Genomic DNA, 20,161 nt, shown 5'->3' with positions numbered 1-20,161 from the left:
AAGTTTTTCTTGCTTTCTTGGGAGCTTTCCAGGAGGTGGAATTGTCCGATTTACTCTTTCGGACTTCTCGTGCGTGGTTGAGTGCGTGGTAGGTCTGTCTGGCTCCCTTATACTCAGAGTTCCAAGTTCTCGTGGATGGCCAGAAGTATAACAGAACTAGATGAGCTCGGAGGTTGCAATTGCAAAATCATACCGGAGCTGGGGTTGCCCTCCCAATGAGACCGGTTTTCTGGCCTTTTCTGCCAAGTACGCAGTAGCTTTGTGTCAAGCTATGCTTCAGAATTCAGCCGAGCCACAAAGCGCCCAGTAGTGCAAGCAGACCTCAGTGGCCACGATGGAAGCTAACTTGCTGAACAGGCCTGCATTAGTCTCGTTTAGCCCATATACTCGTCATTGACTTCGAGCACTCTTCTGGGTCTTTTTTCTCTTCAATTGGTTAGGCCTCGGTGGAACCAATCGTCGCGTCTCACCCTCCACTACCGAGCCAAGTTTTTTTGTTGTTGCCATGCTTCAGCCTCGACGTGGTTTCGTCGGTTGGCGCTGTGGTCCTGGTTCCACCTTGACTTGTTCTAGTCTTGAGGCCGCGATAGCGTCTGGCGGAGCATGGCCGAGTTGCATCACGGAATGGACTTCTTGATCAGCAAAAAACGCTCGGCATGTCGCGAGGGGTTACTCGAGGTCTGTCGCGAGTTCCCTCAAATACGTCCTGGGTCCAGTTCCTGAGCCAGAACATCTTTTCTTTGCTTGCCTGTCCATACACTCTTGTCCCTCACAATCATCTACCAGACATCTTCTCGCTCCTCCCAAACAGATATTGATTATCCGTAGTCTTCGGCAACAATGTTGTTCAAGGGATTGACTCTCTCTGCCCTGGCTGGCGCCGTCCTTGCGCAGCAAGCGACACCTGACTTGGTCACGTTGTTGAGCAACCAGACCGAGCTGTCGAACCTCACCAGCTACCTCCAATTGTTTCCCGATTTCACGGGACAACTAGGTGGTCTTCAGAACATCACGCTTCTTGCGCCCAACAATGCCGCCTTCGCCAATCTGCTGAATTCGTCGGCTGGCGCTGCCCTTACCAATGGCGATACAGACCTGATCACTGCTCTGTTCTCCTACCATGTTATCAACGGGACCTTTGCCAACCTCACCGAGCAGAAATTCGTACCAACTCTCCTTCAGCCTCCTCAATTCGCCAACGTAACTGGAGGACAACGCATTGCTGTTTATGCAGATGGCAATGTTACCACGTTTGTCTCAGGTCTTCTCACCACAGCCAACGTGACTGGGGAGGCACTAAACTTCACTGGCGGTGTTGTTCACATCATCGACAATGTACTGTTGATCCCGCAGAATGTTTCTGAGACCGCCACCCAGCTGAATCTCACCGCTGCTGCCGGTGCTCTGACCACAGCTGACTTGGTCGAGGCCGTTGACCACATTCCTGAGTCGACCTTCTTCGTTCCCAGCAACGAAGCTTTTGCACGAATCGGATCTGCCCTTCCAAATCTTACCACTGAGGAACTCACCTCTATCCTTACCTACCACGTTGTCAACGGCACAGTCGGGTACAGCAACCTGCTCGAGAACGGAACACAATTGCCCACTCTCGAAGGCACCAATGTCACCATCACCGTCGAAGAGAGTGGCAGCGTCTTTGTCAATGGCGCCAAGGTTGTGATTCCCGACGTTCTCGTTGCAAATGGTGTCGTTCACGTCATTGATAACGTTCTCAACCCTGAGAACTCCACTCAGACTGCACCTTCTGGCGACTCCGAGTCAGGCACACCCGCGTTTGAAGGCGCTAGCTCCGCCAGTGACATTCCATTTACCAGCGGCGTTGCTCAACCTACTAGCACCATTGCTACTGAGAGTGCTCCCGGAGCAACTGCCGCTTCTTCTAGCAGCGCTGGTGCTGGTGTTCCCATGCAGACTGGTGCCATGGGTGCCGCTGCCTTATTTGGCGGTGCAGCCCTCGTCCTCAACTTGTAAATTAAGAGTGGAGATGGATGATTGAACGCCAGAGTGAATGTCAAGATAATAAGTGGCGAGGACAAAGTTGCCCGCGGTTATCTGAGGTGAAGTGGGGATGAAAAGATAAGCGTGTTTCGGGGTGTGGGATGGTCTGTGGCTGTTTTGTACTTCCCCAGACTCACCAAACCGGCCATTTGTGTCGATGATAAGCCGATAATGCGTAACTAGTATGAAAATATTGATGATGTATAATATTGATCAATTCGCCGTCTATCTCACTCTTTCTCTCCCCCATCAACGGGATCTCAACTCCAGGGTCAGTGAAATGGCTGGCACGGGACCAGAGAGGCAGGTGCAGTAAGTCTCTGGGGCGATATGGGCACAGCACCATCCAAACCACCAGTGAAACCAAGCAACTCACGAACGGGGCATCTTTGGCGAGGCTAGTGTTCTTAGTGCGACACTTGCTACTAATGGACCACTATACACTTATATAATTGGATCAAAATCTCTTGGCATTTCTGCCAGCCACTTCCTGCCCAATTCAACCGCCACTACCAATTTGGGTGTACAACACAAGGCGGCATCGCATCACCAGATCTGAGCCACCGACACAATACGCAACCCACACGACCAAACTCTACCTCTCCATTGATCTGTCACATACGGACACACACACGTCCTCTCTCTAATATTCTAAATCAGACTGTGATATGCGGGTCGTTCCGCCTGCTTAAGCGCTTTGCTACTGTTCGCACTCTTGAGTGTCTCCACAACAGGCAATCCCACCAGTCCTTAAGCGCCCTGGTGCGGTGACCTGCTACAAACTCCCCGTCCGCCCGCCGTGTGCATCATGCAAACTGCCGTCTCACGCAATGCCCTCCAAGATCAGAGATAACAGTCCCGAGCGGCGGAGGGAGAAGAAGGAGACTTCCAAGTCGAGCGAAAGGAAAGACAGAGACAAGGATCGAGATCGAGAGCGGCACCACAAATATTCCTCCCACCGCAAGACCTCTACAAGAGAAAAGACTTCATCGAGGTCCTCATTGTCTCCCGCAGATCCCAAGAGACGATCTTCAATGCCTGGAATCATTGTCGACGACGAACTTCCCAAGAACGATTCCAAGTCAAGTCTACCATATCCCACCTTTTCGAAGGAACATAGCCGTGAGGCGGTAGCACCTCGGCCTCCTCTCAACATCTTCACTCCTCCCACCACCGATCTCAATGCCTCAAAGGACCGTCTATCGAGCACAAAGCCCACTGCACCTCCCAGTCCACCACTCACCGAACAAACATCGACTGCGGGGAAATGGAAACCAAGTCCGGGGAAGCCAGTCTTGGTGGAGACTATACCAGAGGGGGAGAAGGAGCCTAGTAGCAGAGATTCCAAGATAAAGATCAGGCTGCGGCAACAATCATCCAATTCGAATGGCCATTTGCGTACCTCGTCCGATGTGGGATCCAATCGTTCACTCCATAAGAAGCCACGCGAACACACCCCGACCAGGGAGACACCCCTCAAAGTCGCAACTCCAATACAGAGATCGGTGAGCCAGCCCGTCAGGCTCGACTCTCCAGCTACCACGACAAGCATCACCGATTCAGGCACTAACATCAGCTCCGAGGCAACTTCCATTGCACCAGAGCAACCAAGTTTACAGCGGCCGGGGTCCAAGTTACAATCGGCTCAGAATACTCCGGACGTGCACATCTTGCCGCAATCTCGAGGAGTCACGCCGTTAGAGGTGTTTATTGAAGAAGATAGCCCTTCTTTGTTACGTAGCACTCCAGGCACCGGCATCACGTCGTTCACCCCGGGCCCTCCACCACCACCTCCTGCTCCGCTGCCCATTGCGGTACCCAAGGTCGATTACCTTTTGCAATATGGTGGGCTGCATCAAGCAATAACCAAGAATCTACTACTGGCCGGAAAACCAATGGCAGTTCAACAGGCGCAAAGTCCCAGCCAACAACCCATTGTCGTGGCAAATTTGTTTGAACCATACACGGCACTTCTGGACCAGTATGAGAAAGTCATGTCCAAGAATGGGTCACTGGCTGTTGCGACTGGGTATCGATCAGTAGCCAGGAGGCTATTAGATCGGCTTGAGGCCGTCTTTGCCCGCGACATATCAAGCGAGAATTGCTATTGCCCAATCTGCAATGCAGCGAGCGATCGATCAGAAGATGAACCTGGTGTTAGCTGGGGAGAGGTCCTGGAATTTGTCTGTGGACGCAAGGATCTCCCAGCTTGGCCTCCCTTCACCTTCACTCAGTCGCCTGTAGGTTTAGGCATATCTGTTGAGTTTCATACTCCAATGCAAAAGCTCGATATTGATGTTCCTGAGGAGTACAGAGAGCATTACATTCGCCAGTCTCGAAAAACGAAACAATCAGTTGATAAATGGTTAAGTCGACAGACACCAGGAGATACCCCAACTTCTCCGCCAGATGAAGTCGACGATGAGACACTCACATTCGCCATTCTAACACATCTTCCTGTCGATCAAAGAGCACCTTTCAAGAACCTATTAGGTATAGTGGACAACCCAGCGGAGCCACCCCATAGGGTTCCGACCCCTGAGCTCAAAAATGGTCTTACACTCCCTCCGGAGCCTGCTAGAACCCCAACGCCTGCCCCGCGCTCTACGCCTGAACACGTTGGCCTTGCAAGTCAAGCCATACAACGACTGTACCGACTCAATTGCACACCTCGTGACTGTGAAGCAGCCTTGTTTCTTTTACACAACCAAACGCTCCATAATACACTTGCCACCCTTGCTGCCATCAGCAATGACGAATGGGACATTCTGGTCTCTGGACGTTTTGACGGTTTTCTGCGGTCAGGGGCTGAGGAAACTTTCCCATCTCCAGACCCGATAGCATCTCGGGGGCAAACACCACTCCGTCCACCAACACGCGGGTTGACTCCAGGCTATAATCAATCCGCCAGTACTATGGGCGGTATCCCGCGCTCTCGACAAGGCAGCTATAGTCAGACAAATTCCGGAATGTCTGCGCACCATGGTGCACCTATAGCATTTGATGAAGAGACTGAGCTTGCAACACTGGCTGAAATAGAGCGTGATATATACACTGGTATGGAAGCACTCGAAGATGCGTTTGAAACCCTTCATCAAAAAGCCGAGATTGTGAGACGCACTATACGCGAACGAAGTGCTGGGCTCGCGGCTGCCGCACAACGAAGACGTGGTACTGGCGTCGAGGTCAGAATGGGCACACCTGCAAGTGCGGCCAGCTATGAGAACGGGCATTTCCGGTGGGAAGGAGAAACAGATGACGGACTCGGTGACTGGGATGCTGTTAGTGACATACTTCCTGATGATAGTGCGAGCAACATCTCGAGTTCCAGACGAAGAAGACCGAAGCGACGGAATGAGAGGAGGACACCGGCTCTCATTGAAGAGGAGGATGAGTTTGAGGGCGAAAGCGAGGGTACCCAGAGCCCAAGGAAGCCAGGCTACAGGTAACGAATTACATCATTTTTTTCGGAAGGAGTATGAAGTGCTTTGAGTTGGCATGAAAGACATGACATGAAACGAGGCATAGCGCTACATATTGAGCTACAATTGCATTTAGTTGGTTGGGAGCAGGAATTATGGCACAGGAGCCGACAGATGAACGAATGGATGGAAATGGAATTCCCTTTTATGTTGTTTTAGTAGCTACCATTCTCTGGTTCACAAATTCGGATTGGAATGGCTTTCTCACTGGTGGTGGGTTCCATCACTACATGCACAGTGATATCGTTATTAAAGATAGTAAACGGTAATCGCCGCCACCCACGCGTGTCTTATCCAGTGCGTCCACCCGCTAGCGACCAGATATTGCTGGCTCATGGGACACCACAAGCATCAATCAGTCTAGGTCTTTGAGTCTTGCGTTTCGCTCGTTCGATACCTTCTAGTTAGAGAAGAAGCCTTGCAAGTGGGGCCAAAAACGAACAGAATCCTTAACCTCGGGACAACAATTTTACGTCGGCGAAAAGCCATGAAACATGAATTTTACTTGAAGCCATCCAAAAAGGTGGGGTCGTCACATCCACGAGGACTGACACTGTCATAGAAAGTCAGTTCCGACAGCTTTGAAGTGGCGGCCTTTCGGTGTAATATAAAGCTACATCGTCTGGTATCAGACACTCGTGCGTAGTGAGTACTAAGCAAGTCCCATAACATAATCCTTCAACCTCGCCCCCCTGAACAGCATTATTACTTCTTACGGTAATTGGTCGCGAAGTATTTCGCTCGTGAGCAACGAGTACATACAGTGAACATATTCAGAACCATCAAGCTCTATCGTACTACCCACGTCCCAGAGATCCGTCCCCAGCAACGTTGCGTCACGCAGAACTCAGTCACAAAATCTTTCACGGACCAAAATATGCCACTCGAAGGAAAATGCAACTGCGGGTCCATTACCGTGGCCATCAGCGATGAGTTCGCCGACAAGAATTCCTCTGCCATCTGCCATTGCACAAATTGTCGACGGCAGAGCGGCGCCCGTATGTGCTCTCTCTGCTCTTGGTCGCGCCCCATCCCAAATCGCAGTTGCGAGTTAGAGCTAACGACATTATGTTGTCTCCTGAACAGTCGGGACGATTGTGATGGTCGTGCCTGACGATGACGCCGTTGTGAGCGGAACCCCGAAGTTGTATGAGGACAAGGAAACGGATTCAGGCACGCCGGTCAATCGCTGGTTTTGCGGGCAGTGTGGCAGGTGAGTCTGCGACGTCGTTTAGGTGTGATCATTAGTTCATTAGCACCGCCTGTGCATGATCTTGGAAGAAACGAGCACGGTTGGCAGCGATGGTTTCTGGATACAAAACGAGATATGCTGATTGATCGGCGTGAAACTCTAGTCCTGTTATGTCCACCACTCCTTTATATCCAGGCATTAAGCGTAAGTTTCCCAGCTTTGGCGATCGGACCTTACTCATCAGGAGCACGCTGACACTAAAATTCGTGGACCTAGTGATCAAGATGGGACTTTTCGATACGATACCACGTCCAAATGTGGAGGTTTACTGCAAGAACAAGCAGGTCTGGGAGGGTATGGTTGAAGGCACGGCACAGGTTCTTGGTGCGAGTTGAGCCTGACGTCTAGGACGATTCGGTGGGATGGATCATTGATTCGTGATGACCAAGAGCTGGACGACTGAACGATGTTAAGTACATAAATCTGCACAAAGATCCACTATAATGAACCCCTTTCCAAGTGTTGTCTTACTAGTATCACTTATCCGACTGCCCGGCCAAGATATCTTTGAAGTCCTCCAGCTCCCCAAACCTCCTGACTTCAATCGTCGTATCCTCAAGAGGGGCTTTCTTCGCCCAAGCAACCGCTTCATCCAGATCCCTCGCCTTCACAATCCAATATCCACGAATAAGCCCCTCCCGGTTGAAAGGTCCATTCTGCACATTAGTTGAGTTGGCAGAGAAAGTGACCCTGGCGCCCTCCTTAGACGCGCGGAATCCGTCGGCGGTTATGAAGAGTCCGGCGTCCTTCAGGGATTGGTTGTATGCTCCCATTTTCGCGAGCATCTCGCTCATCTCGGCTGGTGTTGATGCACCGAGCTCGGATTCGTCGTTGGCATGTAGGAGGTAAATGTATCTAGGCATCTTGATAACTGAATTGATGGTTGTGAAAAATTGATTTCTGCTGATATCGGGTTCAATAGGAGTCAGATATCAGATACTGGTACGTTGAAATCTTTCAAGCCACTCCGAGCTCTAGGCGACACTCGGTTTGTTTTCTCCAGGTACGTAGATGTCAAGAAGGATTTCTTGGAGCGCAAAGGAGAAGCCGCATTTTATGTTGCAGAAAGTGGCTATCACCATCCAATGCTCGAGGCACAGATATTTCGTATTCAGGAAGTGACAAACAATAGTCGTCCTATCGAACGCAGATTGATGCCTGGCAAACCGGTTGAACAAACATTTAATTGGTCAAGGAAGCAAGCCACCCGAGATGCAGCCTGGAAGGAGCAACTATCGAGGGATCACGTAATTTCCTGGGCTGTTGAAGTTCGATACAGGTGCAGCGAGAGTAATCGTGGTTGACCGCCCATCGTGATGTACACGGCGAGTCCTTCCATGCGTGCATTCGTGTATTCAATAGGATGTTTTATTCGTGCTGCTTTGTTTTTGACTTGACAAGCTCTTGATGCGATAAAACGAATAAGGCTGGAACCCAAGTCCACTCGTATCTCTCGTATCTCAGTAGTGCGGGGTACCAGGGCTCCAGGTGGCACAAAACAACTCAGCCTCTGCTGACGAACATCACATACACCGAAGTTGACTCTTTATCACAATATGCAGGCTTACAAGATGATCGAAACCCTGCAGCATGTCAGGCCTTGAGATACTCGGCATTGCCGCCTCGGTGGTTCAGATAGCAGATCTGGGAGCAAGGCTGTCGGTCCAACTGATCGGCTTCTCCCGAAAAGTCAAAGAAGCAAATAAAAGCATTGAAGCAATATCTCAGGAGATCGCAGTCACCGGAGCAGTATTGCAAGAACTTGGTGCCGAGTTGAAGAAGGATGATAACAAGTCCGGTTGCTCCCGCCGAGCCCTTGAGACGGCACAACAGCTTGTCACTGCGTGCAAAGATATCTTCAAGGAGATTGACGAGATCGTCAAACCCAACGGATCAACTGCGGCTGTCTCATGGAAGCAAAGACTTAAATATCCCTTTTTTGAGTCCAAACTAGCCCTCTTGCGCACAAAGCTTGAGAGCTTGAAGAGCTCATTACTTGTCATTTTGAACGTCCTCGTTTATGCGGAGCAAATACGAAAGTATGTCTTGATGAGACTGATCTGATGAAATTGCCACTTACCAAATACAGTCGCGAAGCATTGCCTATCTTGAAAGAACAGCAAGCCTTGTTAGAACGTCTCGTAGAAGAAAAGCGAAACAATGAGACGAAATTACAACATGCACTCGAAGGGACACAGCCTCCTTCAGATCCACCTCCACATGAAGAGGTGAAGCCTCGTCCGAAGCCGCCCGCTGTTGCAGCGAAGCAGGGTACTTCAAAATCACCAACACCAGCTGATTTCCATTGCGCTTTCGTCGTACTTCACGGGCAGGAGGCCGCTGAGGATAAAAATCAACTCTCATTCCTCGCTTCCGAAGTGGAGAAGGAACTTCTTGGACATTGCCTCTTCGTCGAGAAGATGATCCGCGAGGCTGAACTGCCACAGTATAGCCTGAGTACGAGGCTGACAAGCAAAGTGCAAGAAAACGTCCTCGCTGGCCATTGGGGAGAGTGGTCCTATCTTTCTAGGATTCATGGCCATGAAAAGCTTCTTCAAGGCCTTTCGAGCAACAAAGCCGTGGTAAGCATGACAAGTATGGTGGTCAAGTCGTTCGTAAAATTGATATATTGTGTCAAGCATTCATACTGGACTCGGCGTAATGCTTATGAAAGAGTCGCCCAGCCTAGACACCAGATGAGAGCGGAGAAGGTTCTCACAATGCATGATCGGGAACTTGGTGAGCAATCCCACGATCTACCAGCATTCTTACGCGCCTCAGGAAGATCTAACATAAGCCACAGAAGATGATGTTCTAGAAGACGACAACAATATTCATGCCCCTAAGGATCGAAAACAGGTTTCAGTTCACGCAAGACGAGAAGAAAGCTTGTACGAAATACTTGGTGTACCGGCTACCGCCAGCAGCACAGACATCGATAAGAGCTTTCGCCGCCTGGCTCTGAAATATCACCCGGAAAGAAATCCTGGACGTGAAAATGAAGTTTTGCCACGGTTCACTGCTATACAAGCGGCTAGAAGCACCCTGCAGGATCCGCAGACGAGGGAGAAATACGACAAGGACCTACTTAAGTATCAGGAGCTCATATTACGCCACGAAGAACGAGAAATGAGACCAAAACAGGTAGCCCAATACGCTGAAGAAAGATCAAGGGTATTGGTTCGTCGGCCATCCATAGGCCCTCGTCGACCATCCACAGGGGCCCGCGGTCATGAATCCACAGAGACTCCCCGGCTTGAACGAAGAGGCCATCGAGATCGTCGCTGGAGCCGCCATTCAGCATCCGACTACGATAGAACGGAGGAATATAACAGGGTTATTCGTAGGAGAGAACAGCGTGATAGGGATGATAGAAACCAGCTGCGACCTCTCCCCAGAGCATCAAGCTCGCGTGTTGAAGAGCGCCATAGTGCACCTGAGACAGAGTCGAACCCCGAGATTGTCATCGTGGAATCAAGGAGACCCCGGAGACGCCCAAAGTCGAGGGAGATGTACAGTTCCAGTAGCGACAGCGGTGAAGTAAGCGTTCGCCGGGACCGCGATTCTCGAGCACCGCCAGTACCGAAATTGGAAACAATCGATCAACCTCCCAAACCCGTGTTCACCAGTTTCACGGTCCCTGAAGACAATTTCAATCTTGACTTCAGCACTCTGGAAAACACCGAGGTCCTGGAAAATTTCGATTTTGACAGCTTCTTGGGGCCGGATGATGATGCATTCAACCTCGACTCTGAAGGGAACCAACGCGCATTGACGACCGTGGGCAGCGACGACAAGCGCAGTCGTGTCACAACGGAGATCCATGATCTCCTGGAACAGTTCGGTGGCTTTGGTAATGAGGAGCTTCGAGGTCTACTGAGCGAAACTGTCGTAGAGGGAACCAACAAAGCGGAGACAGTACAACGAGAATCATGAGCTTATGCATACACGACGGTGATCAAAGACACTTTCAATTTTTTTTATCATCTCTTAGAGGCACATGCCGTGGAGTACATGTGTGTTGCTTGGAACGTGTCCTCTCTCTCTCTCCGAGAGAATCAGATATTACTTGAAATTTCGCTACTCATACATTTTAAATTCGTGAAATTCCATTGGAAAATTGGGTTTATGCCTTCCCCATTCGCTTTGAGCTGAGGACATCTCTCACATGCTTTTTCATATCATATCTGCATCTCATTAGCCTCGTGCTGGGAAACACTTTGTTAGGGTAGGACTTACGAATTCATCTCTTCAATAGTCAACTTCTGGCTTTCATCTTTTACATTGTAAAGAGGATTATTGGTGTTATCGGAGAAACCTGAAAACCCCTTGTTAGTCTGCGGATATGACGGATACAACTGGTGGGAAAGGGCGCAAACTCACCTATTCTTTCGTGGATGTTAACGCTGGCCCTGGCAGAAGCCGCTTGAACCTTGGTTGCTCGGGGCTTTCTTATCTCTTCGTATGTTTCCAGTGCCTGGCGAATATCGCCATTGAAGTTTTGTTGGTTGAACACAAGACCGAGACATGCCGCATCCTCAATTGCCATACAAGCGCCCTGGGATTGATGAGGGAACATGGGATGGGCTGCGTCTCCCATGACACAGGCGACTCCGCGTTGCCACCATCCATATGGTTCATGGATCCATAGTCGCCATGGCTTGATTTCCTTGCCAATCTTTAGATGCTCGAAGACTTGTCGGTCAAGTTCTGGGTAAGGGTCTAGCAGTTCCGAAAGTGGTGCCTCCTCGTCCCATTTGTGACTCGTGAAATCACCCTTTTCTCTGGGGAAGAAACAATAATATGATAGTAAGCTTCCACCGTTGCAGGGTGAAAGAACGATTTTATCGTATGTATGGTGTCCACCCCAGTATTCGAGTGCCGCGTTTTGCGAGTAGTCCACTAAACCGAGTTTGACTGCTGTGGCCGTGTCGACATTGGCGTGAAGACAACTTTGGTCTGCTGGACGCTTATCGGGTGTAATACCAATGATTCCACGAACGACTGATCCAATTCCGTCAGCTCCAACAACAACGTCATGCTGCGCAGTGGTGCCGTCTGCAAAAGTGATCTTGCCGCTTTCCAGGTCGATATCTTGGACTTTGTGGTTAACGACAATCTTGACAGGGTGCCCCGCCCCTTTATCTTCGGTGGCGCAATCTAGTAACATTCGATGCATATATTGTCGGTGGAACATATAGTAGATATAACCCCATTTCTCTTCATAGTCGGCGAGGTCGTAAACACTCACAGGCTCACCAGTCTTCCAGTCTCTGTTGATGAGCTTGCGGAGTACGACGCCGTCACCTTTTGATATGTCGACGTTCCAATCATGAAGCCACCGGGTACCGTTGGCCGCACATGATATCGATGCACCCACTTCTCCAACAAAGTCTGATCGTTCATAAACTGTCACCTTGTGACCCGCCCGTCGTAAAGAGATACCTGCCGCAATACCACCAACACCACCACCAGCAATGGCGATGTTTAGTGACCTCCAGCCTGTTGTGGATTCTGTGGTGCCCTGCATACTGCCCATGATGTCCTGTTGCTTAGGTTTTACTGTCGTTTGCTTATACTTCGTTCACCACAACGTCAATGTTGATGATTTTACTTGATGATATCTTTGTCTGAGATACTGATCTATGTCCGACATCTTATATCACCAATGATCCAAAATACAATAAGAGGAGCGGGGCATCAAACATTCAATTGGTGCTTCGCAAGTCACTTCGGTGCGCGGCCCGCGCAGCCCACACGGGAGTCAATAAGCCGGCTGAAGCACCAATTCCGGAGCCGACCATGTGAGAATATGGAACTCAGTACCAGTTTGCAGGTACGATAACTGTCGGTTCTGACAGAGAAGACTGCAAATTCGGCTATCTGCGGACTTTGTCGTTGCCGCCAGCAATCTACTGTATCATCAATCGTCCCGTGCGCTTTGGAACTCTTTTCTTGCAGAAGCAGCCAACCCAGTATCGCCAAGGGCACGAACTGCCAGCATAGCTAACCCCTTGCCGCACCTGATAGCAGCTTGATGCGCTGGATCACCACCCGCAGCTTCTGCAAATTTTGGATGATGCGGCGAGATATTGTCTTCAGTGGGAATAGGGAAACCGCCATGAAAGCTCGGTACCTCATGTGAGACGTTACCTGACCATTATCAGTCAGGGTTGTGGTAGTTGGTTAGTTCATGGACCGACTTACCCATATCAGTAGATGCAGTAAATGCTTCTGCATCCCTTAACAACACCTTCTCGCCTAGGATCGACATATCTTCGACATACTGCTTACACAACGTCTCGTTGACCTTTATGTTTTTGTACGTTGGTGCTCTTTGGGCGAATTAGTACTCCGTACCACCAAAAGTTGAGCACTTGCCTGATAAAGTTGAAATCACATCCTGTAGTAAGTGCACCAGCCTCACAACATTTCTCGACCTTCTTCAACAAATCATCACATCGCTTCATGGATGGACTCCGCACGTACCAGTTCATGCGAGAGTACTGTGTGATGACATTAGGTACAGTTCCACCATCTTCAATCACACCATGAACACGTTCATCTGGTCTCATTTGTTGTCGCAACATGGAAACATTACTATATGTTGCCACTGCAGCGTCAAGTGCGTTTAGACCATTCCATGGCTGACCACCTGCGTGAGCTGGACGTCCATGAAACTCGACCTTAAACTTGTGAGATGCAATCATATCCATGCCAGCCAAGCCGGTATAGTCCCCCTTCAATTGATGAGGCGAGATCGGATGGGCCATGATGGCAGCCGCAATGTCTTCCTTGAATGCACCTGCTTCAATCAACTTCACCTTCCCTCCTTGGCCTTCTTCGGCTGGTGTGCCTAGAAGTCTTAATCTACCAGGAAGTTTGCAACTTTTGATCGCTTGTGCTGCACCCAGAAACGCAGCGATTGAGGAAGTTGCGATCAAATTATGTCCACAAGCATGTCCGATGTTGGGAAGGGCATCATATTCTGCACAGATGATCACCAGAGGCCCACCATTACTACCGACCTCGGCCGTAAAGGAAGTTTCGAGACCGTAAGCCTTGCTCTGAACTGTGAAACCATTATTCTGGAGAAACGCGGTTATGGTTTCTACAGCGAAGAATTCCTGAAAGCCAAGTTCAGGATTCGAGTGGATGGCCTTGTTCAATTCTTTCAAGCTGTGTTCGAAAGAGTCAATCGTTTCTCGACAAGTCGCGGTTACAGCTTTCCATTCCTCGGATCTGATTTCTGGTGCTGCGTCAGCCATGTTTGCGGTCTTTTGGAGAAAAGCAATAATGGCTTTTCACGCAAGAAAATATGAGAGATTTAAGAGTTGAGACTGCATGCGGCGAACACTCACGCCCTATGCACAGTGCTAGCAGGGAGTTACGGGCCATACGTCATTGGTAAGTGCATGCCCTGAAGCTAAGTTAACTAGTCAGGTACATAGGGTGCTCCGTACGCCGTAAAATGCTCCTTCAATATACTATTTAATTCTAACTAGAGTTTGCTTGCACCCAGCTGGTTAGCCGTAGTACTTTTCGGCGCTCATCTCCTTGAAGAATGCTCAACCACAAAATCACCACTTTCCATCGCACATCTAAGTAGTTGATCACAAGCTACTTTGGGTGCTCTTGGTGACGAGCAAGATTCCTTTCGCCAGCCATTATCTTCCAATAGATGCGGGCGTTGCAAGAGAATGTCACTCCCAACTCAACAATTGCGTTGTTGAGACGACTAGCTGATCAGTGCAGCCGCATTCGTTATCTCACAGACTCAGTTACTTTGTAATTGATGAATTTTCCAAAGCCCATACATGGAATCCCAACGTAATGGAGCCACAAAACGCCGCCGGGCAACTCAAGCTTGTGACTTCTGCCGCGGGCGGAGTATCAAATGCAGACCTCAGACTCAATATGGCTCACCAAGTTTTGCTGTAGACTTGACGGCCAGCTGTCTGACATGTCTTGAATATGGGCAAGATTGTGTACGTAGTCGTCTACCCAAGAAACGAGGAACAAAACCTCGACAAAAACGTCTCGAACACAAATCTCTTGACAACCCCACTGGCGAGGTTGAGTTGAATGACGCGATAAAATTACAACTTCAACAGCGTCGAAAGGTCCTCACAACGTTGCTTGATATCTATCTCGATACAATCCATCCCTTGTATGACCCTCCATAAACGTCAGTGTGAAGTCCCTAGCTGACATAAATAGATTTCCCGTCTTCTGTGAGCGAGAGCTATGGGTAGGATGGAGGGAAGGCACGTTCCCCGAGAATACCGCAGAGTACACCTGCTTCATCACCATGTGCGCAGTCAGTGCCCAATATGCACAAAAGGGTGCCCTTTTCAACGACGAAATGAGCCAAGAAGAGATTGCCACTTGCGCATCTGAATATCGGAAAGATGCCGTCTTGCTCGTACCAATTGATTATAGCAAAATGAGTCACCTAAACCTGATGCGGTCTTATGGCTTACTTGCACTTCTTGGAACTCAAATCGGCGACAGCGATATGGTTCAGAAGTACTTGGGCTTGTACCACGGTATCTGTGGAAGATTTAGTCTACACGATGAAAGAAGATGGCCCTCTAGTATCGGGACTTGTGAGAGAGAGGTACGGCGAAGAATCTTCTGGTCCATTTACAGACTAGAGGTTCACACCGCATGTGTCCTAGGTCATTACGTACGGGTGCCCGAAGCACAGTGTGATGTTGGTTATCCATCTGGGTTACATCATCCCGCGTTTGTGCCTGGGAGAGATGGAAACTTTGAAGATTGGTTCTCTGGCTGGAACTATACTACTGATCTCTATCGAATACTGGAGCACGCTGTCGTCGCTTTTCGCACAAAACGTCGTTTGCATACACCTTCCATGGGCATAATTGATCATGCACAACGAGGTCTTCTTAGCGAGAAGTTGTCTTCGCTACAGCTTGCACTACTCCCTCAGTATGAGAAAGCATTTTTGCGCTCCGACGACAGCGGGAGAAACCGCTGTGGGTTTCAAGCAACAAACATTTTCTGTACTATTCATCTAGTCAGGATTCTGACTTCTCTGTCTGACGATCATGATCTCGGTAGCATATGTGACACTGCTCAAGAGATGATTGATAGCATGAGAAGAATTCCTCCCGAGTATATGCGTGCTTGTGGAGCGACTTTACTTCAACAGCTTGCCGGTGTAGGGCACATGCTCTGCATTGTCGCCGCTAAGGAAAAGCTATCCACCTTTTTCCTTCAGAAGCTGAGACTTATTCTGGGATCAATCGTTGACTTTCTGGACATGACAAAGCAGCATCATGAGCCGGTAGTCATGGCTACGTTTCGCCTGCGACAACATTTGAGTCAGCTCGAGTCCGCACATGGCACATTGGAGGGTGGTAGCGAACACTACCCAGGTGGCTTTGAACTCCGTATAGAGTCTCACGAGGCCGACGGACGACTGTTTGATTATGAAGACTATGGTACATTTTCCGATTTCGGCCACGAGATATTCTCAGCGACATTTCTCGGTGATATCGCCTTGCCACTTACATCAATCCACAGACAACCTTCGGCCTATTGACATTTTCAACTATTCAGCAGCAACCAACTGAGGTGTTTCTTTCGTTTTTCCCAGCCCTTTTTGTGTGACAGATCTCCATTTATAATAGTCGCCACCGGTGACAACGGGGTACCTCATAGGGTTATCGTCGCTCACGCATGTGGGTACAGGCTCCAAGAGCTTCGTGCGGTCAAATCCCCAGAAGAAGGGCACAGAAAACCTCTCCTTGCCTGTCCTGTTGATAACTCTGTGCACAGTGGAAACAAAGAAGTCATTTGTCTGCCGCATGAAGCAGTCGGCGATATTAACCACAAACGATCCAGGGATCGGAGATGCCTTGATCCAAGAACCGCCCTTGCTGAGAACTTCGAGCCCACCAGACAAATCTTGTGTGACGATTGTGAAGCACTCAACGTCGGTGTGCGCTCCAATACCCTGCTGGTCATCCGCAGAGCGCTCTTGTGCGGGATAGTGCAGAATGCGCATGCCGGCCTCTGGTCTTTTCACGAATTCATCAAAATAATCCTCCGGAAGATGCAATGCGAGCGCAAAGATCCGTGTCAGCCTTCTCGAAAGCTGCAGCAGCTTGGTGTGATATGCATAGAGGCTGTCTCGAAATCCCGGTAGATCTGATGGCCATATACTTACGGACTTGCTTTCTGTCTCTGGTGCTTCGGGATCTTCTGCTGCATCATACGCCCAGTTGAAGGCTTCACTTAGGTCTACCACACATCAACATTGCTGTCAAATACGGAGAGAAAACACGAACCTCGATGCTTCCAGCCATTCCTATTATAATACTCGAGTGGATGATATCCCACGTATTCATTGGGTACCAAACCGGTGAAAACCTCCATCTTCTTCTCATATGGGAGAGCGAAGAATTTTTTTGCTTGATTCATGGCGTCATCGGCGTAGCTCATGTCGACCCCCTACAACAAAATTAGCGGACAGCTGGCAATTACCTGTTTCTGAGGGCTCACGCACATGGTTGATCATGTAGAAAAATCCTATTTCCCTCGATGCATCTCGTATTTCATCTGCGACGGCTTGGCGATCCTCCAGCTTCTCACTGTAAATGCGAGATACGTCGATCACAGGGATCTGTGCAGCTTCTATTGAGTCATTGGAATTGAAGTGGAATGTTTGACCGTTTAGCAGAGTGATGGTCTTGCGTTCTTGCTCGGTGGTACTAGTGGCAGAGTACGACATCTTTGTGGTGGGTGGCTCTGGGTGCGTTTGAGTCAGTGGAGTATGCTGTGTTTCTCTGATATATGCGAAATGATACTCAGATAGTTGAGTACTGGTGGCATAGAACTCTTATTTTGCATTGAGAACTCCGCATAAACTGGTAAACTTCCTGCTCCAAAGGATGCCGCGAGAGATCATCAGATTCCAGCCCGGGGACCCGCGATTAAGACTTCCATTCATTACCAAATATCCAATGCGAGGAATTTCGTATCCCACAAGTCCCCTCCTTCCAATGCCGTTGGAGTTCGGGACAAGCATCGGACATCAACGCGCAGACTGTCGACATACCAAATCAATTCTTATCTTGATATTTACTATGCTAAGTCTAAGAATGCTTGTTAGTGGTTAGTACAAGATAAAACACTCTCGGCCTACCAATCAAATACTCCTGTGATACGCAATGTTTGACGGGTAAACTGATAAACTGCTAGAACTGTAAAACTTTAAGCGAAGATTTCATTTCACAACTACATTTTGTGCGAGCCAGAAGTAATCAATTATCGAATGGATCATCTACCCAGCATAGAGCTCATGCGGATCTTCAGAACCACCGCTATCGCCTTATCTAATTCTTTAACGTCGATGATAACACGCACTGATATTGTCGTTGATATGTCGGTGCTCGCTCATAGCACCGACACGGGTAAGCTCCGTCACATTAGTATATGATATGTGCGCTCGAACCCAGTTGAGAGACCATGTGGTATACTAGATTCTAATTTGCAGTTATTCAGCACTCGGTCAGCCATGAGCCAAACTTCCCTCAAACAGCGCATCATGCGCCGCCTCGAGGTCAACCGGGACATCGACACCGACGTGGGCGCCTACATCAACAAAGACACTCGCCCTCTACCGCCATCGAGGCGGCCCTATGGTCCCTGGGAGTTCGTTGGCCTCTGGATGGTGACAGGTAGTTTCAACGTGGGTGGATGGACGACGGGCTCGTCTGTGATCTCTCTGGGCCTTAATGTGTGGCAGTCTATGTTGGCCATCATCATCGCACACACCTTTGTCGGATTCGTCTGTATCGCTGGCGGTCACCCTGGAGCCAAATGGCATATTGGATTTCCCTTTTGGATGAAGCAGGTTTGGGGCGTCTGGGGCTATCTGTTCCCAATGGCTATTCGAGTATTCCTTTCCTTTGTATGGACAGCAACGAATACTTGGTACGGCGGTCAGTGTTTGAAGGTCTTCTTCACGGCCTTGTGGCCATCTTTTGCGGATCTGGATACGGAGCTCGCTGGTGGTAGTATGCATGTTTCGGACTTCGTCGCATTCTTTCTGTTCATCGTCTCCTGCCTGCCGTTGATGCTCATGAGCCCCGAGAAATATAAGCGCCCTTTTCTCATTGCATCAACCACCGTGGCCACAACAGTCTTCGTCCTCTTAATCTGGGCCATGGTTCGGGCTGGTGGAGGGGGTGCCTTGCTGTCTGATGTGAGCGGTGTCTCCGGTGTGAAGCCAGCGAAGGGCTCCAAACTGGGCTGGGCATTCGTCGCTGCGGTAACGGCAAATATTGGTGGAATCGCAACACACATGTTCTCTCAATCCGATTACACCAGATATGCGCGCAAACCTGGCGATCAAGTTCTCGCGCAGTTGGTCATGGTGCCTTTAGGTACCATCATTGTTGCTTGTATCGGTATCGTGTGCACTTCCTGCGCAGCTCAATTGTACCCCGAGACCAGCAAACTGTTGTGGCAGCCATATGCTTTCTTGAGTACCATCCTCAAGTACGAAAATAATTCGGGTGCTCGAGCCGGAGTTGCGTTCGCCAGTTTGGCGTTCGTTTTCTCCCAATACGGAATCGTGGTTGCCTCGAATCTCGTCGTGGCGGGCATTGATCTGGCTGCACTCCTCCCTCGATGGTTCACGATCCGCAGAGGAGCATATTTCACAATTGGCTTCGCCTTCATCATGCAGCCATGGCAGCTGCTGAGCACTGCAACCAATTTCCTCACGGTCGTGGGAAGCTTCAACGTCTTCCTTGGCCCCTTCATGGGTATCATGTTTGCTGACTATTTTCTCCTCCGGAAGCGTACTATGAAGCTCACGGATCTTTTTGAAGAGTCTAGTAAAAGCATATACTGGTACTGGAGAGGCTGGAACTGGCGGGCAGCTATCGCCTGGCTGTCCAGTGTGTGGTGCCTCTTACCAGGACTGATTCAACGAGGTGTTGCACCCAAAGCCATCTGGCCTGGGTGGACACACCTTTATTGGCTCGCTTGGTTCCTAGGGTGCTTCATATCGGGTGCAATCTACATGTGTCTGGAGCTGATCTGGCCAATTGCTAATAAGACGACTGTCGATGAGGAAGACTATTTTGGAACATTTAGTGAGATCCCCAGATTGACAGGAATGGCGACAACTTTGGAGAACGACAGCTCGATAGAAGAATTGTCGCACTCAAAGAAGGCCGAAGAAGAGAAAACAGCAGAAGGCGCTTCGATGGAAGTCTAAAGACCGCCGCGAGGAGGGAAGAAGCGGGCGATAAGTTGTTCGTAGTAACGAAATCTCCAATCATGATGGCAGTACTATCAGGGTACAGCACGTACACGTGTAATAGCACCCAATAGGCATGAATCTCACAGCGTAGGTATACATTGC

General features: G+C 49.5%; 9 protein-coding genes across 9 annotated transcripts; 5 read left to right on the top strand and 4 right to left on the bottom strand.

The window, feature by feature from the left end:
- Positions 1 to 840: 840 nt before the first annotated feature.
- LTR84_003476 (uncharacterized protein) lies at positions 841 to 1,992 on the top strand (the record flags this gene model as incomplete). Its single annotated transcript, XM_064847064.1, has 1 exon — positions 841 to 1,992. The coding sequence occupies one exon, from the start codon at positions 841 to 843 to the stop codon at positions 1,990 to 1,992; it is 1,152 nt and encodes a 383-aa protein (XP_064705417.1).
- Positions 1,993 to 2,849: 857 nt separating this feature from the next.
- LTR84_003475 (uncharacterized protein) lies at positions 2,850 to 5,468 on the top strand (the record flags this gene model as incomplete). Its single annotated transcript, XM_064847063.1, has 1 exon — positions 2,850 to 5,468. The coding sequence occupies one exon, from the start codon at positions 2,850 to 2,852 to the stop codon at positions 5,466 to 5,468; it is 2,619 nt and encodes an 872-aa protein (XP_064705416.1).
- A 1,761-nt stretch (positions 5,469 to 7,229) lies between these two features.
- LTR84_003474 (uncharacterized protein) lies at positions 7,230 to 7,616 on the bottom strand (the record flags this gene model as incomplete). The annotated part of the gene is made up of 1 exon (XM_064847062.1): positions 7,230 to 7,616. One exon carries the CDS (start codon positions 7,614 to 7,616, stop codon positions 7,230 to 7,232), a length of 387 nt encoding a protein of 128 aa, XP_064705415.1.
- A 727-nt stretch (positions 7,617 to 8,343) lies between these two features.
- Positions 8,344 to 10,689, top strand: LTR84_003473 (uncharacterized protein; the record flags this gene model as incomplete). The annotated part of the gene is made up of 3 exons (XM_064847061.1): positions 8,344 to 8,792; positions 8,843 to 9,492; positions 9,557 to 10,689. The coding sequence occupies 3 exons, from the start codon at positions 8,344 to 8,346 to the stop codon at positions 10,687 to 10,689; spliced, it is 2,232 nt and encodes a 743-aa protein (XP_064705414.1).
- A 190-nt stretch (positions 10,690 to 10,879) lies between these two features.
- Positions 10,880 to 12,292, bottom strand: LTR84_003472 (uncharacterized protein; the record flags this gene model as incomplete). Its single annotated transcript, XM_064847060.1, has 3 exons — positions 10,880 to 10,940; positions 10,993 to 11,071; positions 11,137 to 12,292. The coding sequence occupies 3 exons, from the start codon at positions 12,290 to 12,292 to the stop codon at positions 10,880 to 10,882; spliced, it is 1,296 nt and encodes a 431-aa protein (XP_064705413.1).
- A 384-nt stretch (positions 12,293 to 12,676) lies between these two features.
- Positions 12,677 to 14,021, bottom strand: LTR84_003471 (uncharacterized protein; the record flags this gene model as incomplete). Its single annotated transcript, XM_064847059.1, has 3 exons — positions 12,677 to 12,906; positions 12,961 to 13,088; positions 13,135 to 14,021. 3 exons carry the CDS (start codon positions 14,019 to 14,021, stop codon positions 12,677 to 12,679), a joined length of 1,245 nt encoding a protein of 414 aa, XP_064705412.1.
- A 549-nt stretch (positions 14,022 to 14,570) lies between these two features.
- LTR84_003470 (uncharacterized protein) lies at positions 14,571 to 16,324 on the top strand (the record flags this gene model as incomplete). Its single annotated transcript, XM_064847058.1, has 2 exons — positions 14,571 to 14,923; positions 14,974 to 16,324. The coding sequence occupies 2 exons, from the start codon at positions 14,571 to 14,573 to the stop codon at positions 16,322 to 16,324; spliced, it is 1,704 nt and encodes a 567-aa protein (XP_064705411.1).
- A 9-nt stretch (positions 16,325 to 16,333) lies between these two features.
- On the bottom strand, positions 16,334 to 17,515 carry LTR84_003469 (uncharacterized protein; the record flags this gene model as incomplete). The annotated part of the gene is made up of 3 exons (XM_064847057.1): positions 16,334 to 17,025; positions 17,073 to 17,235; positions 17,291 to 17,515. The coding sequence occupies 3 exons, from the start codon at positions 17,513 to 17,515 to the stop codon at positions 16,334 to 16,336; spliced, it is 1,080 nt and encodes a 359-aa protein (XP_064705410.1).
- Positions 17,516 to 18,301: 786 nt separating this feature from the next.
- Positions 18,302 to 20,014, top strand: LTR84_003468 (uncharacterized protein; the record flags this gene model as incomplete). The annotated part of the gene is made up of 1 exon (XM_064847056.1): positions 18,302 to 20,014. One exon carries the CDS (start codon positions 18,302 to 18,304, stop codon positions 20,012 to 20,014), a length of 1,713 nt encoding a protein of 570 aa, XP_064705409.1.
- Between the last annotated feature and the right edge of the window lie 147 nt (positions 20,015 to 20,161).

The sequence above is a fragment of the Exophiala bonariae genome (assembly GCF_035927105.1).
Source record: "Exophiala bonariae strain CCFEE 5792 chromosome Unknown scaffold_16, whole genome shotgun sequence".
In the NCBI taxonomy this organism is placed as follows: domain Eukaryota; kingdom Fungi; phylum Ascomycota; class Eurotiomycetes; order Chaetothyriales; family Herpotrichiellaceae; genus Exophiala; species Exophiala bonariae.
Note: the sequence above shows the minus strand (reverse complement) of the source record. Positions and strands in the feature narration are given on the sequence as shown.